Here is a 26,488-nt window from a genome sequence, read left to right as displayed (position 1 = left end):
ATATTTAGAAATACTTTTTCTAAAGATCCCTTTATCTATGCTAATGTATACAGGGATGGTTAAGGCCCAGTCACACTAAACAACTTACCAGTGATCCCAACAACGACACAACCTGATAGGGATCGCTGGTAAGTTGCTAGGAGGTCGCTGGTGAGATGTCACACTAAGCAACGCTCCAGCGATCCCACCAGCAACCTGACCTGGCAGGGATCGCCGGAGCGTCGCTACACGTGGAAGCATGCTGCGCTTGGTAACTAAGGTAAATATCGGGTAACCAACCCGATATTTACCTTGGTTACCAGCGCACACCGCTTAGCGCTGGCTCCCTGCACTCCTAGCCACAGTACACATCGGGTTAATTACCCGATGTGTACTCGAGCTACGTGTGCAGGGAGCAGGGAGCTGGCACTGGCAGCGTGAGAGCGGCGGACGCTAGTAACGAAGGTAAATATCGGGTAACCAAGGGAAGGTCTTCTTGGTTACCCAATATTTACATTGGTTACCAGCGTCCGCAGAAGCCGGCTCACTGCACATTTAGCTGTTGCTCTGTCGCTGTCACACACAGCGATGTGCGCTTCACAGCGGTGGAGCAACAACTAAAAAATGGTCCAGGGCATTCATCAACAACCAACGACCTCACAGCAGGGGCCGGGTTGTTGCTGGATGTCACACACAGCGACATCGCTAGCAAGTTGTGCCTCAGCAGTGATGTTGCTTGCGATGTTGCTTAGTGTGACGGTACCTTTAGGCAGGGATTAGCAGTATGCACCCAGAACTGCTTGTGGTTCTGAGTGCATATTGGACTTAACAGGTTCACTTTAAAGCATAGCTTGCTGTCCAACGCGTTTTGGCAATATCTGCCTTAATCAGGTACATATTCAAATTAGATTATGTACCTTATGAAGGCAAATATTGCCGAAACGTGTTGTACAGCAAGCGATGTTTTGACTTTTTGAAGTTCACATTTCAGCTTTACTGTTTAGGCTTTGACAGTACCTTTTATCATTAATGAGTGAATGATTGTATGAAGGCTTTAGCGTACCACTGAAAGCTGAGATTGGGGTATGTTCCCATGTGGGGCATCTCCTGCAGTGAAATTCACAAAGGTAAATATTGCTTTGCATTTTTATGCAAATGTTAAGCATATTTCACACTATTACAAAGGATGAAATATGCAGTGAAACCCACACCATACAATAAGAGATTACATGTGCTGCAATTCAGTTTAAATCACTAAAACAAGTGCTTCTTTGAACTGCTCCTGCTGTCATCTCAGCCATTGAGGGGCGCTATTTCTGCACTCAGTGTTGATCACGTGACCCTGGATGCCAGAAGTACTCATATCCTGTGATGTCAACTTCCGGGCTCTAGAATACATACATACCTGAGACCTGGACAAAGAGTGGCCTGAGAGCCACATCCAGCCCCCACAGGCTGTACCATGCAACTGCCCTTCTCCGCCTGCATCCAAGGATGCCACTTGTCCAGAAATTCCAGGACAGTCCATGAAAGTATGACACTTCTGCCTGGTCTTAAAAGGAAGGTGCCACAATTTTTATTTTTGTATTAATAATTATTGATTATATAATCAAATATTTTAGCTGTTTTTTATTAATGTTTTCTGCATTGGGTGCTGCCATTTGTATTTGTTGATGTGTACATTTCTGAGCACGAGACTTACCTCAAATACAGCAGGCCCTGTGCATAAGAAACTGCAGTCAGTGTCCAACCAATAACCTGGGCACATCCGCTGAGATGTCCTGGTGGCACCATTTTACTGAGAGCAGCGACAGTAGGAGATGCCGGGATGTGGAGGTCTGGAATGAGGTGAGTATCGGTAGGGGTGAGCGGTATTCACAGCCAGATGTTAGCAGTACAGTACTGCTCCCCGCCGGTGTAATCATCATGCTGCTGTTCTCTGAACACCGACACAACACTACTATACTAATGTAATACTCTGAAGTAGGCTTTCAGTGACCTAACACACAATGTATCTAATGCCATCTTGTGTGGCACACCCCAGAGAGTGTATCTAATGTCCATCACATTACACCACTGCTCCCACAAAAATAGACTGAGTCGGATCAAACATTACTCTACTATTTCCATAGAAGTGGATGGAGCGGGGGGGCGGGGGGTCACGCATTACACCACTGTTCCCATAGGAGTGGATGGAACAAGGGGGTCACACATTACACTACTGCTCTCATAGAAGTAATTAAAACAGTGTCACACATTACACCACTGCTCCCATAGAGGTGACAGAGCAAAGTCACGCATTACTACACTGCTCCCATAGAAGTGGATGCAGTGGTGTCACATTTCATACATTTGATACTTCATATCTAATCCCATCCTGTGTGATACACTTCGCTGAGCCCTATAACTATCCCATCATGTGATACACTACCCTGAGCCCAGTATCTAATTTCAGCATGTTTTCCACTCCATGTATCTAATTACAGCATCTGATATGGTGAGCAGCACCAACTCCAACTAACAGAATTGGCTCTGCCAGCCATCCTCAGTGACATTGTCCACATCTCGGTAACACTTTGCAGTTGCCAACAAAATGGCCCCACACTGTGATCCTAAACTTCATCCTACCTTATCCCCTTAACGACCGTGGGTAATAAAATTCCGTCCTAAGTGGTAGATCCGCGCACGTCAGCTGATTTGAACAACTGACATGTGTGTCTCTCAGGCACGCGTGGATCTGCGTTTTACCTGCGCCTGTTATCTCCTTAAATGGTGCTGCCAAAATGTGACAGAGCCATTTACATCCCTGCTGTGGTAAATCTTCACTTACCCAGCTCCATAGGCGGCACTGTGACGTGATGACTGTGAGCCGATGGTTGTAATAGTAGCACATGGTCATGTGATGACTGCTGTAGCTAGCATGAGTCACTTCATGTTTCACTCTGTTTGTGCTTCCAGTGACGAGGTGACTAGGGGGATTAATAAAATAAAAAAAGTAAAAAAAAAAGTTTTAGGCTATGTGCACACTAGAAAAAGGATTTTTCTTAAGAAATTTCTTAAGAAAATGTCTTGAGAGTGAAGGAATAGCGCACCTGCATTAAAAAACGCACCAAAAATGCACCTGCGTTTTTACTGCGATTTGGTGCGTTTTCGGTGCGTTTTTGGTGCGTTTTTACCGCTGGTTGCTCCCTTCGTTATTGTGCCATTATCTATGGTAACTAACGCAGTTAGCTGCAGAAAAGAAGTGACATGCTCATTCTTTTTCTTAAGAAAATCTACTGAAAGAATTTTCTTAAGAAAAAAACGCAGTGTGCGCACAGCAAATTTTTTTTGCCATAGGTTTGGCTGGGGAATGTCTGCAGAAAGGTTATAAGAATTTCTCAAGAAATTTCTGTAGCAAAAACGCAGGCAAAAAACGCAGCGTGTGAACATAGCCTTACAGTAATAAAAATAAAAAACCTAAATTCAAATCACCCCCCTTTCGCCCCATTAAAAATTAAAGGGTTTAACAAAAATATATATATTTGGTATCGCCGCGTCCAGAAATTTGTCGAGCTATCAAAATAAAAAATCAAGTAATCTGATCAGTTAACGTCGTAGCGGCAAAAATAATCCAAGCATCAATATTACAATTTTGGTTGTCATAAATTTTGCGCAAAATGCAATAACAGGCAATGAAAGCATAGCATGTTCACAAAAATAGTACCATTAAAAACATCAGCTCAAGTCGCAAAAAATAAGCTGTCATTGAGCCATAGATCCCAAAAAATGAGAATGCTATGGGTCGCAGATTATAGCGCAAAAAGGGCACCACTTTTCTTAGACAAACTTCTGATTTTTTTTTTAATTCCTTATATAAAAGTAAACCTATACATGTTTGATGTCTACAAACTCGTACCGACCTGAAGCATCACACCAACTCATCAGTTTTACCATATAGTGAATACGGTGAATGAAATATCATATAAAATATCAAAAACAATCATGCAATCACACTTTTTTTTGCAGTTTTTCTGCACTTGGACATTTTTTTTGCTATTTTCCAGTACACTGTACGGTCAAAATTATGGTTTCATTTAAAAGTACAACTATTCCCACATAAAACAAGCCCTCATATGGCAAAATTGATGGAAAAGTAAGAAAGTTACGACTCTCGGAAGAAGAGCAAAAATACCACGAAAAACGGTGTGAAGGGGTTATTCTTTCTCAAATGGCTAGAAGTGGAGGCGATCAGTGATGTCCAACACCTTCCAAAATTTGAGGCATCTGAGATTTTTTTTTTTAAGCTGAAGAAACTATATAAATTATTTTGACTGTAATTACCATTATTTTACAGTTTAAAGTGAATGCAGCTGATGTCGTCATAACGTTTTCGTCCTATCATTTACTTTGATGTTTGAACATCTATGCCCATAACTTAATAACTGCTTTAAAGTTGAAGTTGTCCAGTTACCAAAACTGATTTTTTTTTTTCCCTCATAAATCTTGCTAATATGTGTGTGCCGCCCCGTGCCAGCAGCCGAGCTGCTTGGATCCGGATCTCCGGTGGCTCGAGGGGTCTCCGGACCCCTCAAATGAAGGGGGTATTTACAGGGGATTGTAAAGTTCATGACGCCACCCGTGGTTTGTGGTAATTGGAGTACCATCACTGCAGTTGGGAGTACCCAGGGATGATGGAACGGGGCAGCCAGGTGTTGTGACCCTCCACGGGTAGGGGAAGAATACTCTGGGACTCGGTGATGGTGAGGGGGAATGCCGTTGGGTGCGAAGGGGTCCCTTGCGTACTCACTCAGTCCATTAAGCTGACACCGACAACTGGATAAACCAAAGTTCTGTACACCGCTGCCGCTGAGGGGAGCTAGTTCGGGTCCCGTTCCCAATGGTGCTGCCTGGTCATCCGTGACCTGCCTCCTGGCACTAAGTTTACTTCTCAGTTTGTCCCGGTAGTATGGAACTTGCCGGGTCCCGCTCCCCACTATGGCTAAGTGTGGGAGCTTGCTCTCAGGGTTCACGCTTGGGATTTCTGGACCGTTTTTAGTGGAAAGTCCTATCCCCCTCATTGCGCTAGTACCCTGATTTTGGAGCGGGTGGAGAGCGGATCTTGAAGGCTCCGTTCTCTTCGGGTAAATTGTCAGGTTGCCTGAAGCTGCTGCCCGACTTAGGGTCCACATACCCCGTCGTGCCTTGGTCCCAGCCCGGTGATGGTGCAAGGCCGCTGGCTGTCCTCCTTGACAGATCTGTGCCCCTTGCCACGATCCCCTGTGACTGGGGATCCAGCTCCTCTATTCCCAGACCACCGTCTGCCACCTAGATAGCTTCCTAGGAGCCCAGCTCCTGGCCTCCTCTCTCCTTCACGTCCAAACTACTTCTCTCTACTCCTGACACTCCTGACCTCCCCTCTCCAACCCCCCCAAGTGGGCGACTTTATTCCACTCAAGCCGTCCACTGGTGTGTTTGGTGGGTGTGGTGCAGAGTGTACCTAGGATTTTAATTAGCTGATGTAGGCAACACTATATAGTTGGGGACCCATAACCAAGAAGGAGGTGGATACTGCACGGGAGGGCAGATTGTGCAATACCCTGTGATGACCCGATAATCCAGGGGCGTCACATTTGCCTCTCCACACATCTATTATGTTATTTCAGCAATATTACCTTTTATCATTTTATTTTGGTCTAGCAGCACATCCTCATTTCTGGCTCCAGCTCTGATGGGGTTAATCTCTGTCCTGACTTCCTGGGTTCAGTTCCTACAACTCCCATAATTCTTAGGACTGTATGTGACACACTAACTCAGCTCTCCACCCAAAGACTCCTCCCTGCCGTCTTCCCTGTGTGGAAGCACTGAGAGAAATCACACAGAGACAGCAGAAGCTCCCAGCTCTGCACAACCAGGGTAAAAAAGTGTCTATCTTCTGCTTGTTCTCATATAGTTCATAGTGTGTGTGTGTGTGTGTGTGTGTGTGTGTACAGAAATTATGATTAGGCTGCTTTCACACATCAGTTTTTTGGCATCAGGCACAATCCGGTGTAAAAACTGATGCAATGTATCAGGCGAAAAAACGGATCAGTTGTATCACTTTTTTCAATCAGTTCCTTAAGTTTTTGGATGGATCCGTTGTGCTACTGAGCATGCTCAGTAGAAAAAAATGGTATCAGTCGCTGTAATCCGTTGTATGGCTCATTACGTCGGATCCAGCGCCCATAGGCTTTCATTGTACATGACGCTGGATTGGGCGCAGTCCGTTTTTTTTGTCGCTGCCAAAATCGTTGCATGCTGCGTCCTTTCCGGCAGCTGGACACATACATTTCGCCAGATACGTGCACGACGGATACAACACAAGGGCATCAGGCACAATCCGGCGCCAATACAATTCAATGAGGAAAAAACCGGATCCGGCTTTATCAGTTTTTCGCCGGCTTGTGCCTGATGGCAAAAAACTGATGTATGAAAGCAGCCTTAGCCGGCACAGCATGTGAAAAAAATAAATAATTGGAGGAAAAAAATGATGGGGTGATGAGATTGCTTTTTTCCCTCTTGCCTAGTCTCTGTGTGTCGTCTGTATCATCTGTGTGGCATGCATTTTGCAGGCTACTTTCACATCAGCGTTTTTTGCCTGTAGGCAAAAATAATGCAGCCCGCATATGACTGGATTCTGTGGATTAAACGTGCAACGCATGCAATCTCAATTGTTATTTTATCACATCCTTCTGCAGCGGAACACAGAATTTATCGGCCGGCACTGGAGTCAGCTGAACTCCTGATCTCACAGCCTGCACACGCGATGGATGCAGGTTAACAGCAGTCACTGCCTGCTGCCGATCACATGTGACAGTGTGCGGGCTGTGTGGTCAGGAGTTCAGCTGAGTTAAGATCAGCAGACTCCAGTGTCGGCCAATTACTTGTTCTGTGTCCCGCTGCATCCATCGCAGCGTGTGCGGGCTGGAGTTCAGCTGAGTTCAGATCAGCTGACTCCAGTGCCGGAATTAACTCAGCTGACCTCACAGCCCGCACATGCTGCGACGGATGCAGGGGGACACAGAACAAGTAATCGGCTGACACTGGAGTCATCTGATTACTTGTTCTGCTGGCTGTGTGGTCAGGAGTAGGATGAGTGAGCAGTAAAATGCTCTGGTGCACGATGGACAAAGCCCATGTTGATTTTTTATTTTTTTTAAAAAAATTCATTAAAAAACCCCCCCAAACACATAACCCTAGGGCTTCGCCATATTTTTTGTATGCTAGCCAGGTACAGCAGGCAGGAATGAGCAGCCCCCAACCCCCAGCTGCCTATTTGTATCCGGCTGGGAACCAAAAATATAGGGAAGCCCTTTTTTTAATTATTTCATGAGTTTCATTAAATAATTAAAAAAAAAAAGACGTGGGCTTCTCCCATTTTTGGTATCCAGCCAGGTACAACTAGGCAGCTAGGGATTGGAATCCACAGCAAAGGGTGACCCAGGCTTTCTGCATCCCCCACCCCCCGCTGCGAATTGCAGTCCACAGTGTGCAGTAACTAGGTGAGATGCAGCACGACAGGTGACAGAGCAGAGCAAGTTGGTGACATGCCCTGCTCTGACACATAGTGTTCTACATGTCACTAACTTGCTCCATTCTGTGACCAAGTTACTGCACACTGTGACTTGTGTTGCATGGGACCAACTGTCTCCACTCTGTCACCTGCACAACAAGTCACAGAGTGGAGCAAGTTGATTCCATGCAGCGTCCGGTCACCTGTACTGCTGGTAGGAGTACATGATCACACTGCCCGACACCACACACTCTCCTGACAGCTGAGCAGAGTGGACGGCTGGATAGTGTGATCACATACTTGCGTGATAGGGGGGGTTTCAGCTGAAGAAACCCTCCCTGTACTCCACACTGGCGCCCCGCACCTCACAGATCTGCTAAGCGCTCTTCACTGCTCCACACTGGCGCCCTCCAGATACTCCCCTCGATGCTGAGCTGTGACGTGCGTTAGTTATCGCCCACAGCCCAGTCAATCAGTGTGATTGGCGCCAGCATTCCCTGATGTAACGTCAAGTCTGAGAGCCCAACACTTGACGTGACGTTAGAGGATACTAGCGGCCACAGCACCAGAGGGTCATGTGACCAGCACTGAGCATGCAGGATAGCGCCGCTCAGTGCCAGAACTGCAAATAGAGGCCAATTAGAAGACACCTAAAATTGTAAGTTGCACTGATATAGAAAATAAAAAAAATGGGTGAACGACCCCTTTAAGGTACATTCTGCCCTTATGCTTTCAATTCACATAATTCATCATAATGAAGGGATATTCACAATGTATCCCACATCCATTCCAGCTATGCAATGAGCTGCAGGGAGGACTTCGTATCGCCATGGGTGACAGCGCTTTATAATCCGCTGTAGAATGGGACATAGAGTGGCAGCCATTATTGTGGTTATTAGTGTACACTCACACGAGCGTGAAAATCGGATTTTCTCGCATTGCACTCGGACCTATGTTAGTCAGTGAGGGAGAGCAGTTAGTCAGCTTTTCGCATGCTGCGATTTTCTGCTAGAGCCATATCCCTCGCACCCATTCAAGTGTTATCCCAGTACTGTGCGATATACGCACAGGCTGACAATGGAGGAGATGGGGGGGATTAACCCCTCCCTCTCCTCCGCAGCACCCGTCCACCGCTTCACAGCTGTGACCTGATTGCAGGATCGGGTCACAGTCACATGACACTCGGCTCACGCTCGCAGCAGAGCCTGAGCCGGGGGTCATTAGCATATCACATCCGATGCTCTCACATCGGATGCCATACGCTCGTCTGAGTCCAGCCTTAGGCTATGTGCCCACGCTAGAATGTCCCTGCGGATTTTTTTGCCTGAAAATCCGCGACTTTCGCGGCAAATCCGCACCCGCGGATTTGCCGCGGATTTACCGCGGATTTGCCGCGGATTTTGATGCGGATTTTTTTTTTTCCCATTGAAAGCCAAAAATCCGCACCAAATCTGCACCAAACAATTGACATGCTGCAGATTTTTCCGCATCAAAATCCGCGGCAAATCCGCCGCGGAAAAATCCGCAGCATGGGCACAGCATTTCCAAAATGCCATTGAAATGGCTTGGAAGTGCTGCTGCTGCAGATTTTCGGCAAATCCGCGGTAAATCCGCGGCAAAATCCGCGGTAAATCCGCGGTAAATCCTGTAGCGTGGGCACATAGCCTTAGGGTAAATGTAAACGGCAGTATAGTCATTGTGTCTGTTTAGTATATGGTGCTATTTAAGGCCTCCTTCACATGTCCATAAAAAGCACATATATAAAACACATAAGTGACAAATCGGCACTGGTGTCACCAGTGTTTTCCATCAATGTGTAATCACTGTATCATCAGTGTTTTTTCGATAAAGAAAGAAATTACAAAGCTTCTCCTATACTTTGCAGTGTTAAACACGTACAGCATATGGACTGCACACTGCTTCCATCCGGGTGCTGTACGTCTTTACATGGACCCATAGACTTGTATTGTCCCTTGTCATCCATTGTGCCGGAAAAAAGTGTATATGTGAACATTACCATTGGATATAATGGGTATTTGTGGTATCTGTGAATAAAATGTATGCCACATGTACCGGAAGCACTTACATGTGGAGGAGACCTAAGGTGGAGAAATGAAGACTGAAGAATTGTGACTTCTCCACAAGGTCCACAACTGTTTCTGATCTACCTACTTCTGTCAGGTGTAAAGAGACCTTGATAGTTACCTTGGAACGCCACATGCTTGCGGCTCTGACAATTCCTCACAGTGTTCCTCACTCCTGGAATGCAGTAAGAGGCTTAGTGATGGAGTTGCTAACATTGATTTGGCCCATATGTGCCGAATGGGATTGAAACAGGTCTGTGTCAGGCAGGTTGCATTATGTGGATAAGAGGACACGAGACGTCACTGGATGACAAGATAGACGACTGTTGCGAAGGCTTTGTACACTAGTGGCAAGTGCAAGTGTGCAGATAGCAGCAACCAAAAAATCAACAGTCCGGTCCCATGATAATGACTTCATGGCCCATATACGGTCAGTTATGCAATGCGGATTATAATGATTAATCGTTTGTGTCCAGAGATTGGACAATACAAGAGATAAGTGGCAAAAATATGTCAAAAAGTCAAAACGTTCTCTTTAACACTAGAACTACTGAGGTAGTCATTTTGACTACTTTGCACCATGTATTTCTATATAGGTGTCACGAGTCCAGTAGTTCTAGTGATAATGGAATGGAGGCTGATAGTGGTCAATCGCTCTAACTTGTGTCTACAGCTAAATCAAAGCTGTTTAGAAACCCCAAATGAGGGAATTATGGTTCAATGTGGGGGAGGGGAAGATGTTTACAAGTCTGCAGTCACTCTATGTGTTTGCGAACATGTGATTCCTCATATCACGAGCATGGAACAGGCAATCAAGTGACCGTGAGTATGTAATTTTCATACTTCCAGCAGTGTTGACACACATCAGCCAATCGGGCTGATTCACTCCCGCCGCCTTCAGACAAATCGCTTAAAGGGGATCTGTCACCAGGTTTTTGCCACCTAATCTGAGAGCAGCATAACATAGGGGCAGAGATCCTGATTAGAGATCAGCTGACCCATTAAATTTCGGTGCAGCGGGTGCAGCCGGACTTTTGAAAAAAGTTTGGTTTTGGACCCGGACTTGACCTGAACCCCAGTGGAAGCCACAAACTGGGCAGTTCGCGTGTCCACCCACATACAGGCAGCCATAAACAGATCACAGTAGGTAGGGTGAACGGTGTTTTTCCTTTTCTTTTTATTTTTTTGGGTGCACACTACATCTGATCATGCTGCTGTTACCCCCAGTGCGAGATGGTCAAACACTACAACTACACTACACGGCTTGCACTGGGCTGAGCAGGGAGCGTACCAGAGCACAGCAATGCTCGTGTGAGGGGTTTGCATATGTAAATCACCTGAACTCTGTTTTTTTTGTTAAGTTGGTGTTCAATATGAACATCAAGCACTGAACCTCGGTTCGCTAATCTCTAATCCTGATTTCAGGGTGTTTCTCTTATTGGGCCCTGCAGGTTGCAGTGGGCCCTAGGATGATATTAGTGGTCTGCTGAAGGTAATTATGCAGGGCTCTGGCACTGCTCCTCCTGTTCCTCCTTACACAAAAGTGAAGGTTGCATCCTGCTGCTGGGTTTTTGCCCTCCTACAGCTCCCTCCAAGTCTCCTGCTGTACTGGCCTGCCTTCTGGTATCTGCTTGATGCTCTGGACTTGTGCTAACAGACATCCCTAACCTTCTTGCCACAGCTCGCATTGATGTGCCATCCTGGATGAGCTGCATTACCTAAGCAACTTCTGTGGGTCATAGATACTGCCTCATGCTACAACTAGGACTGGGATCCATGACAGAATCCAAAAGTAATTAAAGAAACAGCCAAAAAGGATGAGAACAGAGCAATGATCTATGGTGACCACCTGCAGAACCACTCCGTTATAGGGTGTGTTTTAAAAATTGTCTATCATTTCTACCTCTTGTCAATTCTATTTGAAAAATTATATATTTTTATGTGTATTTTTGTAAGAAAAAAAAAAAAACTTAAAAGATTTTTAATCCTGGAGATAAGTTATTCATGTGCTTCCCATGTGTGTGCTCCCTGTGTCTTCTTTAGAGCTTAGTGGGGTTGATTAAGCACTCATCATATCCGTTCCTTACCTAAGCCCAGTTCTAGGGTCAGTCAGGGTACAGTATTCTGCTCATAGGTGCGGAACCTGTTTAGGATGGTCAGAGACGTGGCAGGTTTGGTCAGTAGTCACCATCTCCCCCTTCCCTAGACACAGGGTTTCAGGGTTTCCCTTCCCTGTCGCCGTACTCGTGCTTCTTCCCCATACCAAGCGTGACACCATATGAATCCAATAACATCTGAATAATTAGCATAGATTTCTCAAAAAACAACTTTCTTCACACAAAAGATACATACAATCATTTTCAAGAAATACAAATTCATTCAGTAATATAAGATCAGTACGTTTATTCCTACCCTGCGGGCAAGAGGAGCATAGGCTGTCACAATAGGTGGTATATTTTTTAAAAAGCTCCGAAACTGCCGATAATCCAAGTTCATGTAGGATCCCTCCCGTGGGTGCACAAGGACCGGTTTCCTTACCCTTTGAGACCCATTGTGGCTGGCATTGTTTCTTTGAATTAGTGCATTTGTGAGTAGGTGGATGCGTGTTTTCAGCTAAAAAAATCCCAAAGTTTGGGGAGTAGTCTTTCCCCTAGTTTTATATCCGATGGGAATGGCTGGAGATCTAGAACTACAACATGGTTAACCCTTTAGGTTTTCATAAATAAAATGTGGTGGCAATAAATTTGCAGCTTGCAAGAATGCTAAAAAAATCTAACAAAGACTGGTGAACAAAGATAAAACATATGAAATTAGACAAGGTATTAATTGTATTACAACATTTGTTGTTTATTGCATTGAATGCATAATTTGTGATAATAAAAATCTGTAGGTGTCATGAGGTGCATAACAGGAGACCAGGGCTCCTACTCTGGTCCTCAGGCTGATCCCAGTGATACAACTTTTGGTGAAGATGTCTGGGCCGGCTTCCTTAAGGATGCTTTACACACTGCGACATCGCTAATCATATATCGTCGGGGTCACGTCGTTAGTGATGCACATCCGGCGCCGTTAGCGACATTGCAGCGTGTGACACCAAGGAGCGATGATCAACGAGCGCAAAAATGTGAAAAATCATTGCTCGTTGACACGTTGCTCCTTTCCAAAATATCGTTGCTGCTGCAGGTACAATGTGGTTCGTCTTTCCTGCGGCAGCACACATCGCTGTGTGTGACACCGCAGGAACGACGAACATCTCCTTACCTGCGTCCACCGGCAATGAGGAAGGAAGGAGGTGGGCGGCATGTTCCGGCCGCTCATCTCCACCCCTCCTCTGCTATTGGACGGCTGCCGTGTGACGTCGCTGTGATGCCGCACGAACCGCCCCCTTAGAAAGGAGGTGGATCACTGGCCAGAGCGACGTCGCAGGGAAAGTAAGTCTGTGTGACGGGTGTTAGTGATGTTGTGCGCCATGGGCAGCGATTTGCCCGTGACGCACAACTGACGGGGGCAGGTACGCTCGCTAGCGATATCAGTACCGATATCGCAGCGTGTAAAGTACCCTTAACCCTTCTCCTGGACAACCCTGGTTGAATACCCCCTCTCCCCAACCCCAGAGGAGGGCTGGGACATGAGTGGTTGATCCCACAGATATGGACAAATAGGTAAACCAAAACTCCATCACACAGCTAGCACTCATAGATACAAGACATTACATCCACAGCACGGAGAAAATCACTAGCAACTGGAACACAACAGCACACAGATCGGATAAGCAAAAGCTATAGTTGGCATGGGAAGACAGGCTACACCATCTTATAAAGGCAGGGAGTAACTGTGATAGGTGTCCCTTAACATGTGATGCAAGAGGTAACCAGCAGGCTTGCAGAAATTAACTCCTGCAAGCCCAGTCACTAATGAGCACACAGCTGGTCAATGCCCAAGCCTGTCTGAGCAACTCAAGAAGTACCAGAGAAGGCATAGTGTAGAGTGTCAGATTCTGCAGTGTGAACAGCGTCAGATGCCACCATGAAACTTGGCGAGTTTAGAGTCAAACACTGTGTGACAGTAGAATGTACCACCAGAAAATGAAGAGAGAGAATAAACGAGCATACCAGGGATGCAATTAATAAGGACGCCAATAATCCTTCTAGTTTATCAAAACATTTTTTTTGAAACACGTACTGGAGTCCTGACAGTATTTATATTCTATGGTATAGAGACAATTAACCCCTTAGCACAAGGAAGAGATAGAAGAGCGTTTTTGAATCAATCAACTTATTGGATATTAATGCTAGACTTCTCTTGCTGCAGAGTATGAACAAACGTACTGATCTTATAACTTCATTCAGTAATGTAATATATTTCTTGAAAATGATTGTATTTATTTCTTGTGTGAAAAAAGTTGTTATCTGAGAAATTTATGCTAATTATTCAGATGTTATTGGATTCACATGGGGGTACTAGGAAGGTGGGGACTTTCATTGGTTTTTATATAAAAAAAATAAAAAATAAATCTTTAGTTTCATATAGTGCTAACATTCCGCAGCACTTTACATACATCGGGAACACTGACCCCATTGAGGCGCAATCTAAATTCTCTAACTTTATGTCTTTGGAGTGTGGGAGGAAACCCACGCAAACACGAGGAGAAAATACAAACTCCTTTCTTGGGATTCGAATCCAGGACCCCAGCACTGCAAGACTGCAAAGCTAACCACTGAGCCACCATGCCACCCATTTATATTACTGCACTCGTCTTTCAGGTTATGAGTAAGGGGGATACCCCCAAAATGCATAAACCCTTTGTATCTGGGACATTCATTTAATATGAATCGAATGGTGGTTCAATTCTGTTTCTTATGGTTGTTTTTACCTTTGAAAAATAAATAATTTTTTTTAACCCTACGAGTGGAGGTGTTGGACTTTCTCTTGGTGGACTTTTGGACTGGTTGCAGTCCTGGAACCAGGTGAGCTGGAAATACTTTTTATGTTACTTGCATAGTAAGATAGTAAGACTTTTTTACACTGTGGAAATAATTCAGTCTGTGCATATATCTCTGTGCCCTTTGCTATATTATATTATGTCCATTACCACCCGCTTATTGCTGGCGCCTCAAAGTGCACACATACTGTGCTGCACCATTTATTAAAATTATGGAGGCGGAATATCTGAATATTGCAGGTGACAGTTTTAAAAATGTCAAAAACAAATCACTAGGGCATAAAAAAAATAAACACATAAATTTATGTCACATTTAACACTTTCTTGACATGTGCCATATCTGAATGGCAGTTATCCGGGTGAGGAATTGAGCCCGCTCTATACATAGTGGGTGGCACCTTTCTGTACCTGCTGTAATTGGCACTAGTACCATTTATTCTACTCTTACCGCTTAGTTGTCACCGTTAACTGCAGCTGTGGTATCTATTTTATACACGTCTAACCATCTTAACCCAGGACTGTGACATTGTATGCAAGTTCTGAATTCACGGTAGAGCCTCCCTGTTTTTTTTCTTTTCCAGGCCGCCACAATAAGGTTTTCTTACAGTGAAGACACTTGTATATAAGATACAGAGTAGATCATTTAAAATAGAAACCTCATCTGTATCTGCTATATAAGTCACATGTTGTTTTTTTCATTGAAATTTGACTTTAGAAAAAGCCTATCAGTAGTCCCTTTATATTTAACCCCCTCATCATCCGGCGATTTTCCGTTTTTCGTTTGTTTTTTCCTCCCCTTCCTTCAAGAGCCATAACTTTGTGTGATACTGCTGGAGTGTGTTGGATTGAGCTGTCAGAGTTTGACAGCGCAATCTAACTAGTTAGAAGGCACAGGTGGATCACAGATCCACACTTGCCTGTTAGCTGCATATGGCTGCTGATCAAATCAGCAGACTTGTGCGGGGAAATAGTACAGGCCCGACGGGCGACCCCACATTAAAGAAACATATACGACCTGAGACATATAGGTACGTCCTAGGTCGTAAAGGTGTTAATATTTTTTTTTAAATGCGTAAATTAAGCTTAATGTAAGCTGTTGTCATAAGTGTGTAGAAAATTTCCCCCCGAATTTCTAGCAAAAGTTGGTCCCAAACTTCCAAGTAGTGGGATCAGCTCAATTCTCTACAGTCCCCCCCGCAACGGATGCACAAGATCTCATCTGATATTGGAGATCTTGCACTTAGCATTAAAGGGTACCTGTTACAAAAATGTTCCCTTATAAGCTGTGGCCACCACTAGTGAGCTCTTATATACAGCATTCTAGAATACTCTACATAAGAGCCCAGGCCACTTTGTAGAACGTAAAAAAATGCCTTTATAATACCTAGGGGGCAGTCCAATGGGTGTCACTGCTCTCATCCGGCGCCTCCTCCATCTTGTGTAATCGCTGTCCTCCTGCCCAGACCCGTGTGCATGATGCATCATGCGTCATCCACACAGAGACCGCCATTGCACTCAAGCATGAGCACTTTGATCTGCCCGGCTGAGGTCAGAGCAAAGTACTATAATGTGGAGGCGTGAGGAAAGGTCATAGACCGAGGAAAGGTCAAAAACCTGGTAGTTCCCGCAGCTCATAAGAAAAAAACCTGTTGACAGGTTCCCTTTAACCCAGAGTTTACCGCATCATTTACTAAGCAGGGACAATATGGTAACCTTTAGAAAGCTTAATGTTCGGCAACTGCACACTAAGTAATGTGGCTGTGCTAGGTGCGAAAAACGAGATCTCACATTTACACACAAAATCTTATACTTTCACTTGTGAGATGGGCCAAGGCCAATTCTGGCATCCCACCATACATGCTAAGATCCCACAACCTAGAGGTTTGAAAGCAACTTTTGCTACGGGCATTAAAAAGTATTTTGTGCACTTTTGAAGACAACTTATATTTAGAAAAAAAATCACTAGTTGGGGGCTGCCCAGACTGGTGATAGGCGCTCTTAAGATGTTTGCTAACTCTAAAAGTACGCAGTAAGAAAGTGAATCCGTATATACACACAAGAAATGATTAAATACAGGAATCGAGAGTGTAATTCAGTATTAATGAAAAACCTAATGTCCTTGTGTTGTTTTATTCGCACCGTTTTAAAAGTGTAAAAATAATTTATAAAGTTTTATTAGCACATGCCGCTAAATTGTGCCAAATAGCAGTGTTTAGCCTGACAGCATAGCCGTGAATTCATTAGTGCTATGTGAACATTGTCATGAAAGCAAATTGCCACAATTTAACTTTAATTTGTACAAAAAGAATGTGTATTTTAATCCTATAATTTCACATTCATACTTTAATCACACTTAAGTTAATATATCCTGAAGTCAGTAAGTGATTACCTGTGATCATGATTGGCACAAATCAGTTAATTATATAGCAGCGCTTCCATCCAGAATGAGCCACCATACCATATTTGATCTCTTTTTTTTTCTATTAGTTTTACAATAAATTGCTATATAATACACATACGCTATATGATTTTAAGTATATCCCACTTATTATAATCCTTTCAGATACATTTGAAGGTATCTCATATATTTTTATATTTAAACAAAATATACATTTTCTATTCATCGCAATAATTAGAAGTCAATGAACTTTTTTGAAAAGTTACATGCGTGCGAGAGCTTTATCTAAATAGTATTAGTAACTCATATATTCTTACAAAAAAAAATATCTACCATTTCCCTCTGTTAAAACCTAGCATATTTCGACTGCATATTTCAGTGGAAGGCCATAATGGGATGAGATCTGCAGGGGAAAGGAGCCACATGGGATGGGATCTGTAGGGGGAAGAGACCACATGGGATGAGATCTGTAGAGGGAAAGGAGCCACATGGGATGAGATCTGTATGGGGAAGGTCGTCCGTTTCAATTTTAGCAGGGCTTCTTTAGTAATAATTTTTAAAAATTGTAGAAAAACTGTTTAATGCAATATGACTGACAGTGACTGGAACAACTGTTGCTGGACAGGAGAGTGAAGGTATAGGAGGGTAAGAAGGGGAAAGAGATTGTACATTAAATTACTTGTATTTTTTGGTTGAGGAAAGTGCGTGAAAATGGGTGTGGCTAACAAAATGATTTTGCTTACAGAATGGGTGTGGTTTTCAAATGGGCGGGGTTTACAGAGAACCTGTTGTTAAAAATTTGAACCCCACCTCTGCTCAGGAGGTATGTGAAACAACCCGATGACCTTTCAGGCAGCCAAGTCCAGGTTGCCAGATTTCATTTGTTTGGAAAGGGATATTCCAGTCTGTGTAGGAACCATTAAAGTGTTGCACAGTTAAAGATACTAATCTGTACAGGCAGGACCCAGCAGAGTCCAGGTGCAGCAGCAGTGAGATAGGCTTTTATTTCCCTTTATCTATGTTGGATTCCGTACGTACTAATTATTACTCAGCAGTTTAAAAGGCTTTTCTACTACAAGGATTTTGATGACCCATCCTTACTACAGGTCATCAATATTAATACTTTGAAGTCGATCACTACTGCTCCTTCACTCTGTTTAGTGAGAAGTTGAACTCCTAGGTACATGATATCGCATCCTAGTCAAATGAATAGAAGCTGATCTACTTACTGAGCAGCAGCCACTAAGCAAAATACAGAACCATGCAGTTCCATACTCTTTGCATTTGGCTGCTGCTGATCAGTGACGGTGTGAGGGGGTCAGAACCATGATAAACAGATATTTACCTATCCAAAGAACAGATCAGTAATAGTGGAAATAGCCTTTAAAGCAGCACTGAAAATGTTAACATTTGAATTTGCTTAGAAATATAAATTTGATTATATGTGCTCATGCTACTGTTTTTGAATTTTGAGCCCCCTTGTTCATTATTATGAAATGACCACCACAGTCTCAGACTGTTCTGTGCATAGCATTCTTAAAAGTCGTCACCCTCCAATGGACCAGCACCATTCTGTCTGTCTTCCTCGGTCTCTCTAAGGGCAGGGTGACAACTGTCTCAGGCTTTTAAGAAAGCTCGACATAGGAATGTATGAGACTGTAGTTTTGCTCAGATGCAAAAGGTGAAGCAGAACCCCTGAACAGATGCAGGATTGTTCAGTGGGTTAACTGTACATTTGCCATATTTAGTTAAATATTGCATATCGACTGTAGCATGACATTGAAGTGCAAGTCAATAAAATGGAGCAAAATCTACAGTTGTGCACACTCATAGGTTATTCAGAGAATAGGGCAGAGAACATGCAAGGTGTACTCATTTCTGTATGAAATCCCAGTTTGGCTTCACTGAAAGGAGTATATCCCAATGTGCCACATAATTGCCTTGCGTCATGAAGCTTTTTTCTCCAGTTGTCTGGTGTAATACGACTTCAAATATTGCAAAATGAGCCATTCAAAGTTTTTAACGCCAGTCCCGGTCAACTTCACCAAAATTGGTAGAGCATCAGCCAAGACCTCCTATCTAATTCATCATAATTTACACTTTACTGGCGTCAATTTCACCAGTAACATTTCTGGCAGAGACTAGTGCAAATTGTAGGGGTCACCTAATTCATTAAGTGGCATGTCCTTCATGATGGATTTAGCGCACCTTACTACAGTGGCCCTGTTAATTAGAACTGGCATGCAAAACCCCAGTGTTAGTTAATCGGGCGCTTTGTGACAAAACCCCCTCCCCCAACATTTTGGCCTAAAGTAAGCAAACTAATAGGTGATTTAAAAATGTGGCAGATGTATGGACTATGATACGTTTGGCTCATTTCGACACTGTCTAGTCTATGTCTGCACTGTCTAAGAATTAGACAATATTGATAAATATGCTGTAATGGGTGTTCACTAGTGGGAACCATCATGTATTTGTAATATGTATATATACTTGGTAATATTTGAAATGTTCAGTAAAAATAGTTCATTTTTCTTATATAATACATACACACATGTCACTGACTGTAGCTGTGGCGTTCAGTGGAAGTCTCCATAGTCTACATTGCCGGCTAAATTCGGAGAAATGAAAAATCGTGTCCAATACATATGAGGTTATCCAGCTCTTGCACATTTGTAGATATGGTTGTGGCCCTTTTAATTGAGTGCAATATATTTGTTACCCTTAGGGGGAGAACACTTCTCAAAGCTGATAAAAGTAGTTAAGAGGCTAGTGTCTGCGCACCAGGGCTACAACAGTGGTTTATCCTCTACGTCCCTTGAGGAACAGTTTATACCTGCATCATCATCCTATTTATCCCTTTACAATAGCTCTGTGTATCACCAGCAGAGGGGTTTAGCTAAAGCCAATCTTCAATTAACCTTTGTTTTTAAAGAACGCCGCTCTTGAGAAAAAATGACTGTGAATTTCGATGGAAACCAATTACCAAAGTGTTCCTCTAATATTTATATAAAAATTATGCAGAACTGCATCCACATGATGATTCGAGAGCCTCTTCAGACAAAAAGCTACGTGAATAAAAGAAATTCATTATGCAACCGAGAAGCTCATCATCCAGATATATGCTTCCAGATGCAGAAAGTTCAGGCACTTGTTTTGTACAATTTTGATTTCCTCTTGCTGTTGTCGATTTTTTTTTTTTTTAATTTTTCTTTTTTTTTTAGTTTGATTTTTTTTTTTTCTCGTTACTGTTTTGCTTTTTTTTCTTCCTGTTTGTAATGTGAATTGCTGATAACAGCAAGTTTAATGGCAAAAGTATGAAACAATATTCAGGCTTGTCAAGGAAAGGTCAAACTATTTGCATTCATTAGGAGCCTGCAGGAGCGTGCAGTGTGTGTTTCATTCTAAGGCTTATGGTTATTGATTTTCATACAGCTGTAGGAAGAAGATAATTAGAAGTATACTTCACTTATAGGTGATACAATTAGGTATAATTTGCCTATAACTACACAGGCATAGAGCTGCATTGCATCTAAGCGTCTTTTCCGGACAGCTGCTCTTCTCATAAATCTGATCTAGCACTGACTACATATGCAGTGGTTTGCCATGCTAATGTCGTTTTATGGACCAAAGAGCATGGAAATAATCATCTCTAAACAAAACAAAAAATAACACTTCAAAATCTAGGGTATCAGAGTTTAACACAGAAAACTTTATAGTCTGGCTGCAAGACACATAGCTATATTGTAACACTACTTAGTTGTCTCTACTCACCTAATAGATTCTTCACTATTAGAGATGAGTGAACCTGAGGTTCGGTGTTTGTACCAAACACAGACAGATCAGGTTTCGAGTTCAGTTGCTTTACATGTGCTGACTAGAGATGAGCGAACCTGAGGTTCGATTTTTGAACCGAACACTAACTTAAAGCATCTGAACCCCGAACCTTGATTTTTTTTATGTGCGAACTTCACTCGCGCGAGCAATGCTGTGCTCAGTTACGCTTGGTGCTCAGCCCTGTGCGAGCTGCTTGCAGTGTTTGAATGGCGCACAATGGGGGTCACATCAACACGATTACACGTAGTGTACAACACAAAAAATTGTTTGAAAAAGCCCGACCACCCTCCCCCGGAAGTGATCTGCTTATTGCTAGCTGTTTCTGGGCAGAGACTCAAAATGCCAATCGGCTTCTTACTCCGGAGTTCCGGTCAAGCTTGATCCAGTGGAGGCTCGGCTCGTTTGCTGCCGCTGAACTGAACCTCCATGGAACCGTTCATCTCTAATGCTGACCACTTGTGCGAGCATCTCTGTGCTCGGGTACACTTAGTGCTCGGCTCAGTGCAAGGCGCTTGCAGTGTTTGAATGGCTCACACTAGGGGTAACAACAGCGTGATCAGATGTAGTGTGCACCCAACAAAAAAAAATAATAATAATAAAATAACCCTGCCAACCGTCCCCTGGAAGTGATCTGTTTATGGCTTGCTGCATGGGGGCAGAGATCCAAATTGCTCAATCGGTGCCTTCAAATGAAGTTCAGGTCAAGTCCGGGGCCAGAACTGAACTAAAGTCTGGCTGAGCCTGCCAAACCAAACTGCAACTGGTCCGCTCATGCCTAATCACTATTCTTATGTCTTCTGATGATACAAAATGGAGCCATAAAAATGCATAGTTAGCGGTAAATAAAACAACAGAAAAGCAAGTAAGGAAAACCGTTACCTTCACTACATCCAATTTATATCTACAGCAGTTCGTTTTTATCAAGTAAGCAATAAAATAATGAACTAATCAATACTTACCAGTTGAAACCCCTTGGTGCTGCAGTGCCCCCACTCCACTGCTCTCCACCAGTCTTTGTCTCCCTGGCTGCAGTAGTAGCATCACATCAGCAACACATAACTGCTGCAGCCAAACACTGGGCTCAGTAGTACAAGACTGAGTAGGCTAGTGAGTGGCTGCAGCAGTAATGGATTTTAAATATCTCATAGATGCAGCCATGTGGACAAAGATTAATAGGGAAAAGCGGTACTGGTTTATCTTTAGCAGGTATTTAATGCTTATTTGTTTTTTTTTAAAACATTACCTACCCGTAGCTCATTTCTTAATGAAACAGACAAACCTTTGAAGGGAATTAGGCTACGTTTACATGTCCAATAATCACCTGTAAGAATGCAACCAGCAGAAAACTGTTGTCAAAAAAGGTATACAGACACAACTTTCTTGACCATTTTGAAAAAAAATATTTTTTCTGGATCCGTTTTTTAACATGGGAGTCCATAGAAAACGGATCCATTAACAGGTTTCTATTTAGCCATGTAGATGTTGTAGAGGATTCGTTGTTTGCTTACTGGATCAGTTTCAAATGGAAGATAAATAGCAATCAGTTAACGGATTTGTTTTCCATACATTCCCATGTAAAAAAAAAAGAAACCGATCCTGCAAAAATTAATTTATGTCTCCCTTCCATTTCACCTTGTGGAACATGTCCACTCTTGCATACTTAAGGGTACTTTACATGCTTCGACCTTGCTAGCGATCTCGTTAGCGATGTGAAATTCTACATCGCAAGTGCGATCTTTCGAGATCGCACATGCGTAAAATAACCTATGTGCGATCTCAAAAGATCGCACTTGCGATCTAGAATTTCACATCGCTAACGAGATTGCTAGCGAGGTCGCAGCGTGTAAAGTACCCTTTAGATTCTGTGTTCAGCATGAACTGTTTACTTAATACACTTCAGAACTCCATTTGTTGGGAGTTTCAGCTTTTATATCAAAGATTGGAATGATGGAGCCTGATGAAGACCCCGAAGTCGAGGTTGAAACATGTCGCTCGTATGCAAATTAAGTCTGTGCTTCTTCATATTCTTCTCCATGTGATTTGCAGCTCTTGTAGAGTCTAGTTCATTACATTTGCAGTGATTTCAAGTGCCTCTTGGTGATTTCTGTGTAAGTATGTACAATTCCTCCTGGCTCTGTCCCCATTGTGTTTTATTTCAAAGATTTGAGGGCATCTAATGTGTCTACATTTAGATATGGTTTGTTCTGATGAGACAACCCTTTTAATGACTTTACAACAAAAAGTTATTTCTCATATCCACTGCGTGTTCAAAGTTTTCAAAATCGTGAATTTTACTTTCAAATTACAGTGGAACCTCGGAAAACGAGTAACCCAGTTTGCAAGTATTTCGCTACACGAGCAAAGCTTGTTGTAAATTTGTAACTCAGTTTACGAGCAATTTTTGCTGTACGAGCAAATACCGCAAACACTTCCGGTTCTGTACTTCCACCGCGCTCTAACATGCTCTTGCAGTCCGCACAAACACACACAAACACGCACAAACACAAACATATTATGCTTGCCTTACCTTCCGTTCCATCGCCGGCCTCCCGATTCTTCTAGTTCGTCTCTACAGGACGTGTATCGGGTAACCATCGCGACGATGGAGGAACTTCCTCTGTGAGACGCTACTCAAAGGCAGCGCACTGACCAATCAGAGGCAAGCGGCTCCTGCCTTTGACATCAGCGCTCTGGCAGCGGATGTTCCGGCATCGGTCACGAGGGTTACCCGATACACATCCTGTACCGGCGAACTACAAGAACCAGGAGGCCGGTGATGGAACGGAAGGTAAGGTGAGTATAATGTGTGTGTGTGTGTGTGTGTGTTTGTGTGTATTTGTGCATGTATTGAATGGCACAATAGGGGACCAGGATGGGACATTGAACAAGTTGTGGAATGAATTGTCTGCATTCTAATGATTTCCTATGGGAAATCTTGCTTTGCTAGACGAGTAACTTGGTTTACAAGCACACTCCCAGAGCGGATTGTTCTCGATAACCAAGCTTCCATTGTATATCTAAAGCCTATTGTTTGTTAAAAAATGTCAACATTTCTACAATAAGTTATTTCAATGCTTGTTACACCTCCTTTTATGTTTCCCTTTTCCCTGTTATAAATAAAGACAGTATACAAAGTTTTCAAAATCGGTGAAATGTTTCAATCCATAGACTAAAATTCATCTTAACTGAATAAATGTATAATTGTCTTGAAGGTTGAAAATTATGAGAATCTAGTGAAAGGTTTACGTGAAGAACTGAATCAAGGCCAGCTTCATCACCAAGATGGGCAAAATCTGATAGACAAGCTCAAGAAACAGACATCAGATATGGAATGTGAAGTCGAACATTTAAATTCCAGAAAGAAGAGCGATTCTCAACTGGTAATAGGCGACATTTATGTTGCTCTTTTGTTTTTTATTATGCTTTTGCATTTGATTGGTCACTGGGGCATCCTGTGATATTACATACAGAAGCTTTCTTTTATTACACAGAGCATGCAGGGAAAACACGATCTGCATATATTCTGTATATCCCTGTGTATAGATAATTGGTAATAGTTGAACAGTTACGATTAAGGCGGGCTTTGCACGTTGCGACATCGCAAGCCGATGCTGCGATGTCGCATGCGATAGTCCCCGCCCCCGTCGCAGCAGCGATATCTTGTGATTCCTGGCGTAGCGAACATTATCGCTACGCCAGCTTCACATGCACTCACCTGTCCTGCGACGTCGCTCTGGCTGGCGTCCCGCCTCCTTCCTAAGGGGGCGGGTCATACAACGTCAGAGCGACGTCACACAGCAGGCGGCCAATCAAAGCGGAGGGGCGGAGATGAGCAGGATGTAAACATCCCGCCCACCTTCTTCCTTCCGTATAGCCGCCGGCGGCAGGTAAGGTGATGTTCCTCGCTCCTGCGGCTTCATACACAGCGATGTGTGCTGCCTCAGGAACGAGGAACAACATCGTACCTGTCGCAGCAGCGTAATTTGTAAAAAGTCAGAGCCTACACCGATGATACGATAACGTCGCTTTTGCGCTCGTTAATCGTATCATGTAGGATTTACACACTACGATGTCGAATGTGACGCCGGATGTGCGTCACTTTCGATTTGACCCCACCGACATTGCACGTTGCAACTTGCAAAGCCTCCCTAAAGGTCCAGTCACACTAAACAACTTACCAGCGATCCCAACAACGATAGGGATCGCTGGTAAGTTGCTAGGAGGTTGCTGGTGAGATGTCACACTGCGATGCTACAGCGATCCCACCAGCAACCTGACCTGGCAGGGATCGCTGGAGCGTCGCTACACGAGTTGCTGGTGAGCTCACCAGCAACCAGTGACCAGCCCCCAGCGCCGCGTGGAAGATGCTGCGCTTGGTAACTAAGGTAAATATCGGGTAACTAGCTACACGTGCAGAGAGCAGGGAGCAGCACACACTGAGCGCTGGCTCCCTGCTCTCCTAGTTACAGCACACATCGGGTTAATTACCCGATGTGTGCTGCAGCTAAATGTGCACAGAGCAGGGAGCAGCGCACACCGGGTGCAGCTGCACAGGGTACATATATAGGGTATAGAGTACAGGGTGCAGCTGCACAGAGCAGGGAGGAGCGCACACCGCTTAGCGCTGGCTCCCTGCTCTCCTAGTTACAGCACACATCAGGTTAATTACCCGATGTGTCCTGCAGCTACATGTGCACAGAGCAGGAGCCGGCACTGACAGTGAGAGCGGTGGAGGCTGGTAACAAAGGTAAATATCGGGTAACCAAGGACAGGGCTTCTTGGTTACCCGATGTTTACTGTGGTTACCAGCCTCCGCAGAAGCCGGCTCCTGCTGCCTGCACATTTAGTTGTTGCTGTCTCGCTGTCACACACAGCGATGTGCGCTTCACAGCGGGACAGCAACAACTAAAACATGGCCCAGGACATTCAGCAACAACCAACGACCTCACAGCAGGGGCCAGGTTGTTGCTGGATGTCACACACAGCAACATCGCTAGCAACATCGCTGCTACGTCACAAAAGTTGTTCGTTAGCAGCGATGTTGCTAGCGATGTTGCTTAGTGTGACGGGGCCTTAAGTCTCTGTTATCAATGATCTATATATGAAGATAGCAAGCAGCAAGAAATATGTTCCCTGCTAACCTGAGCAGCTACGTAGAAATAAAAAAACAATAACATTTTATAGTAATTTGTAAAATAAAGCAAATAAAAATAAATGTAAAAAAATGAAGGTATACCTGTGCACACTCGACATTTTTTGGCCCCCTTCATACGTCAGTGATTTTGGTACGTATGTTGCAGTTTTTATATGTACCAGAATCACGGACATACACAGACCCATTAAAATCAATGGGTCTGCGCACACATCAGTGATTTCTCACTGAAGTGTTTCTGTGCGGCGCACATGCGAGTCTATGTGTTCTGCACACGCAAACAAGTCCGTTTTTTTCTGGCATCACTGACGTCCCCTGGACCACACAGTGGGGTGATCCGTGAAACATGTACTAGAAAAAATCACGTACATTTAAAATAAAAAGCTTTTTAAACTTGCCTGCCTCCAGCAATACTGTCTTCAGCCGCTGTGGTCTCCTGCATCCAGGCCGGCTAATTATGCTCATGCATATGCACTGCACAGCTGACCAGGAAGTAGCTGCAGAGGGAAGACAGAGGCTGCCAGACACAGCATTGCAGGAGATATCAGCACCATGGAGAGCAGCG

General features: G+C 43.8%; 1 protein-coding gene across 1 annotated transcript in view; it reads left to right on the top strand.

The window, feature by feature from the left end:
- Nucleotides 1-26,488, top strand: part of LOC142317132 (uncharacterized) — a 566,806-nt gene that overhangs the window by 229,139 nt on the left and 311,179 nt on the right. Inside the window, exon 15 of the mRNA XM_075353156.1 lies at nucleotides 23,984-24,151. Within this exon, the coding sequence (XP_075209271.1) occupies nucleotides 23,984-24,151 (168 nt within the window). The remainder of the gene's footprint in view (nucleotides 1-23,983; nucleotides 24,152-26,488) is intronic.

This window comes from Anomaloglossus baeobatrachus, chromosome 6 (genome assembly GCF_048569485.1).
Source record: "Anomaloglossus baeobatrachus isolate aAnoBae1 chromosome 6, aAnoBae1.hap1, whole genome shotgun sequence".
In the NCBI taxonomy this organism is placed as follows: Eukaryota; Metazoa; Chordata; class Amphibia; order Anura; family Aromobatidae; genus Anomaloglossus; species Anomaloglossus baeobatrachus.
This window is presented reverse-complemented; position numbering and strand designations above follow the sequence as displayed.